Source organism: Triticum aestivum, chromosome 2D, assembly GCF_018294505.1.
Source record: "Triticum aestivum cultivar Chinese Spring chromosome 2D, IWGSC CS RefSeq v2.1, whole genome shotgun sequence".
NCBI classification, from domain to species: domain Eukaryota; kingdom Viridiplantae; phylum Streptophyta; class Magnoliopsida; order Poales; family Poaceae; genus Triticum; species Triticum aestivum.
Genome location: NC_057799.1, coordinates 486,525,167 through 486,535,702, shown reverse-complemented (window position 1 = coordinate 486,535,702; position 10,536 = coordinate 486,525,167). Strand labels below are relative to the sequence as shown.

Here is a 10,536-nt window from a genome sequence, read left to right as displayed (position 1 = left end):
AAAGAAAGGCATGCCGGAAAGAGGCTACAAATTCCCTTCCAACGCGTGGTTGGCAAGAACATACTGACCGTTTCGAGCTCTTTTTCTTGCGATAGTACTCCGTATAACATAAACAGGATCGATTGGAACAAAGCTGTTCCAGGAAAAATGCCCGGTGGAGCCACTGGGGGGTCCAGGATTTTGGACCGCTGGAGGTAAGCAGGCACAGCAGACTAACAGCAAGCACCAGGCCCATGAATTTAGATGGCATCACAAATAACAGATAGATAACATACCATCTCGGATCCTGACAAGTCCAGCAAAATCTCAAACACTACTAAATTTTCATCTGATACACCAATAACAGTGATGAGTGATTCGCACAATATTTCACGATTTTGGGGCAAAGATACAACTCTGACCAAAAGCTCAACAGTCTGCCCGCCAAAGTGATCTAAGCAGCAGCAACCTCCTTCTTAAGCTTCGCTAGCTCCTGCCTGATAGCTCCTCCCCTCTGTTTACATTGTAATCATAAATGTCAGGAATGCATGCACAATTTGCTTACAGGAATTAATCATGAAAGAGCCTTTGGGAATCTCACCTTGATCTTGGCAAGCATGACCTTGAACCTGTCGAAGTCATTGAGCGCAGCCCTCTTCTTCTGGACAATCAGCTTCTTGCCCCATGAGCTGTTTTCCCACTTGGTCTTCACATCTGCAATCAGGATGCCATTCTTTTAAACAGTTGCCATTAACAATTTTTTAATATTTATTGAAGGACTTGTTTAATACCAGCTTCCTCCATAGCTTTGATCAAAGTTGCCTTCTTAGGGATCCGCTTGATGTCAATCTTGATGTCGGTCAGAGAGAGCCGCTTGAAGTTCATCTGGCAGCGGACCATGTCCGGAGCATCAACAAGTGCCTGTTTTCACATAAAAGCAAATGCATTGAGTACTTCAGCAACCAAAGAAAACCATATACTTCGGCAAATGCAAATATATGCAAATATCAACTCTAGGGAAGTTAACAGTTAAACAAGTATCAACACATATCAAGAGCAGATCAGGCAATCATCATCGAGAATGTAGACAATAGAAGTCCCGTTATTTGCAGCATAATGGGCAGGTTTTTTTTTACATCAAGCATAATGGGCAGGCTAGTGCTTAGTCAGATGCAGTATCTCACTCTGATCACTTTTTTGGAAGAAAATTATGTTAATGCAAACAGCAAAACAAGACATGAAATGCCATTCCAGATAAACAGTCCATGAGACTAAGGGTCAAAGAACAATTTTAAACACCATCAACTCAGAGTAGATATTGTAGTAAGTGATATAAATATCCTAACAAACATTAGAAACTCATTACCAGGAAACAATCAAAAAACTGAGCTATAACACTGTAACTAATACTTCCTCTGTAAACTAATATAAGACCTTACATCACTAAGGCATAGTGATCTAAAAAATCTTATACTAGTTTACAGATGGAGTACAATTTATGTTGCCTTTAAAAATATGATTCGCCAATATAATTTAAAAAGTAGCTATAGGGACAACCCAGCAAGGAAACTGGCAAATACTGCATCAGTATCATAAATTGCAAACCACGACCTGCTGGATATACCAAGAAACAGTAGTAGACTATGTTTTTAAGGCGTCGCCTAGTCGTCGCCTAAGCGTCAAGGCGCCCCAGGATGGCAAGGCGTCTACCCTGCTTTAGACAGATATGAAGTGTACGGCTGTGGCTGCTCCTGGGGCTTGGAGATGACGGCCCCGCTGTCTCCCGGCACCATGAAGAGGAGGGAGGACTGGAGGCTCCTGGCTGCCCTAGTTGTGGCTGCTCCTGGGGATTGCTGCTGTGAGGGAGAAGGGTGGGGCCATGAAGAGGAGGGGGGACTGGAGGAGGGAGGACCAGAAGGGTGTGGCGCCGTGGTGGGAAAGAAGGGAAGGAGATAGTGGAATTAGGTCACAGGGGTGTATATGGCCACTAGATGGGCTTTTGGGCCACTGGGAGGTGCATAAGTAGTGGCCCATCTCTCAGCCATTGCTCTTTTTCTAGTATTAATATGTGCAGACCTATCGATAACTCTTTTCCTGCAATGTTTAAGGCATCGCCTTGCCTCGCCTTGGCGCTTAGGCGTCAGAGCGGCCCTCCTCCGCCTTATGACGCTTTACCGCCTTAAAAACATAGGTAGTAGAACAGAGCAATGCTGCTATCATGAGAAGAAGAAGAGGAGGATGAAGGCATCACAAACCAACAACTCATGGAAGATGAAGTTAATACTTTAGTTATTTATTTCACAATGAAAACAGCAATAAATATCGAGTGGCAAAATACATCACAGATATTTGAGCAATAGCATGTCCGTCTGTTTATTTTCAGTAGTAACTCAGACATTTAGGTAAGGCCGCAAGGCACATTCGAGACTGATCAGGTGAGCTAAAGCATATACAACTAAAAACATTGTCAGGGTTGATAAAGGGCCGCATGTTAGAGATGAGTCAAATATAAAACATAAACAAGTTATGCTAACATAACTGCGCTGACAAGAGTCTGCAATATTACTTGCCAAGTGTAAACTTCAAATGGCATGTAAAAAATCAACTAGCATTTTCAAATTTGTATAGTTGTAAAGGCTAGTTAGATATGCAAGCAAAGTTAAGTAACAAAGAATCGCAGAAACACTATGATATCCGTACAGTTACACTTTTACTTGGAATCATACAAAGTCCACACCTTGAACAGCTCAAATCTACAGCCTAGGGACACGCAGAGAAGAAAAGTCTAAACTAGAGCACGATCTCAATCACTACGTCCGTATAGGCTCCTCCGTCAAAGCAGATCGAGAATGACACGAGGAAGCAGGGAAGGGCATCAAACTCACCCTGTTCTGGTCAACAACGTCGACGATGACGACGAGACGGCCGTAGTCCTTGCCGTAGTTCACCAGGGCGACCCGCCCGATCTCCACAAACCTCTTGAACGGCTGCACGAGCACGAAAACAAGCCACAATCGTCATCAACCAAGACCACGAGGGAGAAGGAGAGAGAGAAAGCCTGACGGCGAGTGAGATTTTCCAGGTCTTCCTACCATTTTGCGGCTGCGAGGGCGGCGGCGGCGGCGGCGAGAGGCGGGAACGAGCGAGACGGGGAGGCGGAGGGCGGCTAGACAGGGGAGGGAGGGGCTGGATGTAGCGGATGTGTATATAGCCTAGGCGAGGAGTTCTATAAGAGCCGACAGATCTGGTGATCGACGCTTCTAGTCGTCCGATCTAGGTTAGAGGTTTCTGGGGGTTGTGGTATGGGCTTTTGGAGCACTGTGAGGATTTTTGGGCTTCTATCGTATGCACTCCGGTAATGGGCTTAAGCGGGCTTAACTGGATAGGCTGGATTCATATCGGGCCTACAACCTGAAATACTGACACAGGCTTTTCAGAAAGAGAATTATAAAACCTAAAAAAAATTAGAGAATTATAAATTTGTCTCAAAAAAGAATTATGAATTTCCCTAAATAAAGAGAATTATAAATAGACTAAAACTGCTTTCTTGACCGTCTTGCTACACGCGAACATTATCCGCGAGATCAAAGCCACGATGCCGGTGTTTCAGTCTTGTTCCTTCACTTTTGAGGGAAGAGACTTAAATTCTGAGGCACATAGTCTTGCTAAACATGCATCTTTTTGTAGGTAGCTATTTCTCGCTCCTACAGCCACGTGATATCAATTGTATTTCAATGAACATTGTCGTTGATCAATAAAGGGGGTGTATTTAGACTTAGAGCATCTCTAGCAGACCCTATATAATATCCCAACCCGTAAAATAACCGTCAAAATACGGTCCGCGTAAAAAAAGTCACCCGATCAGACACTGTAAACGCGTCGGACCTGTAAAAAGTTTTAAGGGGCGTGGAAAACATTCACGTTGAAACTGTGAAAATAAGGATTTCGGAGCCAAACCAAAGCGGCCCTGTATACTCGAGAGACCGTTGGCGGGAATCTAACTACCATCGGAACCTTCACGGCTCGCTCCCATCCGCTCGTCCCCGACGCCGGCGGCCCGCCCCGTTAGCCGCGCTCGCCCGCTGCTGGTCCCTGGACGCCGGCCGCGCGCCCGGCAGCTGTCCGCCCCGACCGTCGCGCTCGCCCACCAGCCCTCCGTCCCGGCCGCCGCGCTCGCCCGTGGCTCCGCGGCTCTCGAACGGAGCTAGCTAGCTAGCAGCTCAATCGATTCGAAGAGCTATGTGACGCCCGGATAATCAAGCTACAGTAAAACTCTGCTAATGGTGCCACGTTACTGTTGCTAATCTATCGTTAGATCAAAACCGGTCCAAAATTCAAAGTTCAAAATCAAGCAAAGAATAAACGTTTTCAAATATTAAAACTAAAATGTTCGGAGTGAACCAAATATTGCATAGATAATAATGATGGAGAAACCTAACTTTAATAAAATGTTTAAGTGTTCAAAATAATTAAAATAGAGGTTTAAATATTAAAATAAATGCCTTGTGAATTTTATAAAATATTAAACTATTTTAATTTGAGTTGGGAATTAATGTGGCAATAGTATATTTAAAAGTATTAATTTAAGTGCTAGTGATAATTTTTATAAAACTAAAATAAAAGAGGAACTAAAAGAAAACAAAAAAGAAAAATAAGAAAAAGTAAAACAAAAACAAAACAAAGCAAAAAAAATACGAAGCAAGACCCCCCCTCCCCTGGGCCGTTCGGCCCAGCAGGGCACCAGGCCAATGGGCTGGCCCAGCCGCGCCCCTGCATAATCCCCCACCCCGCAACCCTAACCCCCACCTCCCCACTCCCCGATCCCATCTGGATCGGGGCAACGACCGCGGCGCCCCGCTACCTACCCCGCCGCCCCGGCGACGCCAGGCGCTCGCTGGACCTCGCCGGCGCCGCCCCATCGCTTCTTCCCCGCTGGCCCCCCCTCGAGCTACGTCGCCATCACCACGACGCCGTCCTCGCCAGGCGCCTCCTCGCCTGCGCCGCCCCACCGTCGTCCTCCTCGCCTCCTCCCTCTCCCGATCTGGGAGCCCCGACGTCGCGACGCCGCCGCCCGGCGCGTCCCGCCGCCACCTCGCCCCAACCCCCCCCCCCCCGTCGCACCGGACCGCGCCGTCCCTGCCTCTCCCTCGCGCAACTCCCCCCCCCCGAGCTGGACGTCGCCGGCGCGCGCCGTCCCCCGTGACTACGGCCCTCCCCGAGCACGCGTTTGCACCACTACAGGGCTGGTGAGCCCTTCGTCGATCCCCCTCCTCCTTCGCGTGGATCCGTCGCCGTTGACGTCGTACGTCGCCGTGGCCGAGCTCACTGGAGCTCGCGCTCACCGCAGCCGCCCACGCCCATGGGCGCGCTCCCGCACGCTCGCAGCCATGCCCCGCTCATCGCCCGCTGCCTTCCCCAGTTGCTGGCCCTTGCCGCGCCGCGCGCTTGCCGCGCTGTGGTGCCCGTGGCCGGCCGGTGCGCCTCGCCGTGGGTGCGGCCCCGCACCCAACACCACCCCGCCTGCTGGCCACGCCCTAATCCAGCACCCACACCTGCTATGGCCTGTGTGCCACTGCACGTGGGACCAGCCCCAAAACGTTTAAGAAAATTAAACGAATTAAAAAAAATTAATTAAAATAATAATAACAGAATAAAAATAGTTAAATTAATTAACCAATTAATCATGTTAATTAACCTGTTAGCTACTTAGTTAGTTTAAGCTAATCCTAGTAGTTAAATAGGCAGGCAATGACAATGGGGCCCCGCCTGTCATATTTGACTAGTCAACAGTCAACCCAATTGACTGCTGACTAGGACTGTTGACTATGGTCAACTGGTCCCGGTGGACCCACCTGTAAGCCACATGTACATAGTGCTGGGTACACTTCTGTGTACCCATAGCTTTATCTAATTAATTTCGAAATATTTAATAATTTCAGAAATTGTTTAAAACTTTGGAAAATCATAGAAAAATATCCGTAGCTCGGATGAAAAAGTTTTCTACATGAAAGTTGCTCAGAACGACGAGACGAATCCGGATACGCAGCCCGTTCGTCCGCCACACATCCGTAGCATAGCAAACCTGTAACATTTCACCTCCGGTTCATCTGTCCGAAAACGCGAAACACCGGGGATACTTTCCCGGATGTTTCCCCTTTCGCCGGTATCACCTATCCCTACGTTAGGTCACCCCTAGCACAACGTATCACCGCGTCTTGCTTTGTGTTACATTTGATTGCTCTATTATTTATTGTGTTCCCCCTCCGTTACTTCTTTCCGGTAGACTCCGAGACCGCTGCCGATGTTCGTGTGTTCGACTACATCGAAGACGACCCCTCCTTCTTGTCTGAGCAACCAGGCAAGCCCCCCCCCCTTGATCACCAGATATCGCCTACTCTACTCTCTACTGCTTGCATTAGAGTAGTGTAGCATGTTACTGCTTTCGGTTAATCCTATTCTGTTGCATAGCCTGTCATTGTTGCTACAGCTGTTTCCCTTACCTGCTATCCTACTGCTTAGTATAGGATGCTAGTTTTCCATCAGTGGCCCTACATTCTTGTCCGTCTGCTGTGCTATACTGTTGGGCCGTGATCACTTGGGCGGTGATCACGGGTATATACTATATACATTATATACATGACACATGTGGTGACTAAAGTCGGGTCGGCTCGTTGAGTACCCGCAAGTGATTCTGATGAGGGGGCTGAAAGGACAGGTGGCTCCACCCCGGTAGAGGTGGGCCTGGGTTCCTGACGGCCCCCGACTGTTACTTTGTGGCGGAGCGACAGGGCAGGTTGAGACCACCTAGGAGAGAGGTGGGCTTGGCCCTGGTCGGCGTTCGCAGTTACTTACCACGCTTAACGAGATCTTGGTATTTGATCTGAGTCTAGCCATTTGGTCTATACGCACTAACCATCTACGCGGGAGTAGTTATGGGTATCCCGGCGTCGTGGTATCAGCCGAAGCCTTCGTGACGTCAGCGACTGAGTGGCGCGTGCCGGATTGGACTGGAACGCCACTAGGCTAGGTCTGCTTCCGGCCGCGTACGCAACGTGCAGGTGTGCATAGGGCGATGGTCCCAGACCCCTGCGCACATAGGGTTAGACCGGCGTGCCGACCTCTCTGTTGTGCTTAGGTGGGGCTGCAACGTGTTGATCTTCCGAGGCCGGGCATGACCCAGGAAAGTGTGTCCGGCCAAATGGGATTGAGCGTGTTGGGTTATGTGGTGCACCCCTGCAGGGAAGTTTATCTATTCGAATAGCCGTGTTCCTCGGTAAAAGGACGACCCGGAGTTGTACCTTGACCTTATGACAACTAGAACCGGATACTGAATAAAATACACCCTTCCAAGTGCCAGATACAACCCGGTGATCGCTCTCTAACAGGGCGACGAGGAGGGGATCGCCGGGTAGGATTATGCTATGCGATGCTACTTGGAGGACTTCAATCTACTCTCTTCTACATGCTGCAAGATGGAGGCTGCCAGAAGCGTAGTCTTCGACAGGATTAGCTATCCCCCTCTTATTCTGGCATTCTATAGTTCAGCCCACTGATATGGCCCCTTTACACTTATACACATGCATATGTAGTGTAGCTCCTTACTTGCGAGTACTTTGGATGAGTACTCACGGTTGCTTTTGTCCCTCTTTTCCCCTTTCTATACCTGATTGTCGCAACCAGATGCTGGAGTCCAGGAGCTAGAGATCCCGAGGATGATTCTATGTGGAGTTCGGCTTCGAGGAGTAGTTAGGAGGTCCCAGGCAGGAGGCCTTGCCTTTTCGATCGTTACTATTTTTGTGCTAGCCTTCTTAAGGCAAACTTGTTTAACTTGTGTCTGTACTCAGATATTGTTGCTTCCGCTGACTCGTCTATGATCAAGCAATTGTATTCGAGCCCTCGAGGCCCCTGGCTTGTATTATGATGCTTGAATGACTTATTTATGTTGTAGAGTTGTGTTGTGATATCTTCCCGTGAGTCCCTGATCTTGATCGTACACATTTGCGTGCATGATTAGTGTACGGTCAAATCGGGGGCGTCACAAGCTAGCTAGCTAGCTCGATGTGTCGGCCGTTCGATCCGGTCGCCGCCCGCGCTGCCCCGGCCGTCCTGGCCTCCGCCAACGCGCCGCGGCCGCCCTGTGTCTTCCTCGTACGCCCGTCCGCCGGCGGCCGCCCCGCGTCTTCCAAGTCCGTCCGTTCATCGGTGGTCGCCCTGCCATACAGTATGTGCCGATTTCAGATTGACGTGAGGAAGAGGATGACCATAAGAAAAATCGGTATATTCAGAGAATATTCTTTTTTACGGTTTTTTAAGGCTCTTTTACGGGTCGATTATATGGGTTATGTTCGGCCTTTGCTAAAATCGATCCTTAAAACATGTTTTTCTTGACTCGTATAACGATTTTAAGGGTCCGCGATATAAGGGGACTGCTAGAGATGCTCTTAAAATCCTAATACTGCTTTTTCCCTAAAAGAATTATTAAGTTAAACTGATTTTGTATGTGTACTAGGCCGCGATATCTTTACACGGAGACTAGTGAAGGAGTCTATCCCGTCAGGGGTTGTACTTCATCGGAAGAACAGGGGACCATCCAGCTGGTGCGCGATTTAATCGTGGCGAAGAGGATTCTTGGCGCACTGGGCGACGAAGCAAATTGTCGGACATCTACCCCGATTTTTTGGTGAAGAGCATTCTTGGCGACACAGCTCATCAGTGTACGATGCCCTAGCGTGTGTGTGCACTGGGCGACGAAGCAAATTGTCGGACATCTACCCCGATTTTTTGGTGAAGAGCATTCTTGGCGCCACTATTAATCAAAGTGTACAAGGGCCCAGTGAGTGTGGGCGCTAGCCACCGAAGCAATGGGCGAGCATCTTTTCCAAATCACAAAACCTTATGGAAGAAATTCGTTAAAAATAGAAAAAAAATCAAAAAAACAACTGATTTTTTTGGTGAAAGATGCTTAAGTGTTGATGTCCGTCCCAAATTTGATGCAGTCTGAACATTTGAGGAGCTCTTGGCAAAATAAAAAATTCAGGTCTGTGAGAAAGTTTGAAATTCCACACTGTTCAGAGCTCATTTTGTCTTTTTTTTTGCCACGGGCTCCTAGAATGCTCAAACTTCATCAAATTTGGCACGTGCATCACGCACTCAAGCATCCTAAACCACAAAAACCAGTTTTTTTCCTATTTTAATGATTTTATTGTTTACTGGGAGTAGATGAGCCTGACTTCATAGATGAATTATAATCAATAAATTGTACTTTTATTTGTATTGCGGTGAACCACTTGGCTTCTCTAGTAGGATGGAAAAGAATTGAACAACCAAAATAGAAGTCACCACTTCTTCTTTTTGTCCATTTTTTTAGAAAGGCCACATTTTATTACTCAACATTTACAAAATTAGGGATACAGACTGGATCATGGGACTAGCCTAGCCAAATATTGCGCCCTTGACCTAAAAAATGAGAGAATTTTGCAAGTGAATGTGCTTCATGATTTGATGCTCTCCCCTTAAAAAAGAACTTGCAATTGTACTCTGGCTCTCTTTGCTTAATCTCGGCTATGATATGTTCGTAGCTTCCGCCACTCCCCTTATGAATATCACCTGCAACTTGCTTCAAGTCTATCACAATTACAATATTACGTAGGAGAAGATCTTCTGCGCTGGTGGAAGCTACCATACGGCATGCTACCAACGAGGATGGGCTTGGCCCAGTCTGTTCGGATTTCAAGAGCATGTTTTGCCTTATTGTATTGGTTTTATGGGCATCCCTATTTCTCACTTTAAGCGAGCACAGGGGCAGCCTCGCTTCGGGAGGATCCCATATGGGCTGACAACATGGTAAGTAAGGTCTTTTGTCTATTGTTTATCATGGTTTATTGTTGTCTGTAATGGCTACCACTTGTAGATTTATTTTTCATATGAATTCATCGACCGATACATCTTGTACGTCATCGACAAAGAGGCACGTCGTGTATCTATTCTGGACCCTATTCGTACAACACAGTCGTCGGAGATGAAAATTCTAATGCACTTAGTGAAATTAAAAAGTTTCGCAAGGGAATTCAAAGAAACACTCGAAATAAAGCAACCACGATGAAATTATGATATATCAAAATGGCAACGTTTATTTCCTAATGGTTTTCCAACAAGCGTAGACAGGTAATAAATATAGAATACAAATATTTATTTTTGTTATCACCATATTTAATACAATAACAATTTAGGAAATTGCAGGGATTTGTTAGGCTATTTTGACTTTCATTTTATGCTATTGTGGAACGGTAAAGACCTGACGAAGCCGGTTTCTGTGATGAGTATTGTGCGTTACACATTTTTTTAAACCTTCCACATGAAGTATTCGTGCTAACTACATATATTGCTTTTGCATGATGGGGATGAGTTGAGGAAGTAGTTTTTATTATACCTGCTCAAACATCGTGCGAATGAAACTAAAGACAACTTGCCTAATATTGTGAGAGAATTTCTTAAGCGCATCAAGTTGATCTCAATACTTTGTAATAGATTTTTAGTTGGATCATCACTTTATATGTA

At 46.9% G+C, this 10,536-nt stretch overlaps 1 protein-coding gene across 1 annotated transcript; it reads right to left on the bottom strand.

Annotated features, from left to right (window-relative positions):
• Window positions 1–213: 213 nt before the first annotated feature.
• On the bottom strand, window positions 214–3,222 carry LOC123054002 (60S ribosomal protein L14-1). Its single transcript, XM_044477641.1, has 5 exons — window positions 3,072–3,222; window positions 2,865–2,966; window positions 771–900; window positions 581–693; window positions 214–493 (listed from the first exon to the last, which is right to left on the bottom strand). The coding sequence occupies exons 1-5, from the start codon at window positions 3,072–3,074 to the stop codon at window positions 434–436; spliced, it is 408 nt and encodes a 135-aa protein (XP_044333576.1). The 5' UTR covers window positions 3,075–3,222; the 3' UTR covers window positions 214–433.
• Between the last annotated feature and the right edge of the window lie 7,314 nt (window positions 3,223–10,536).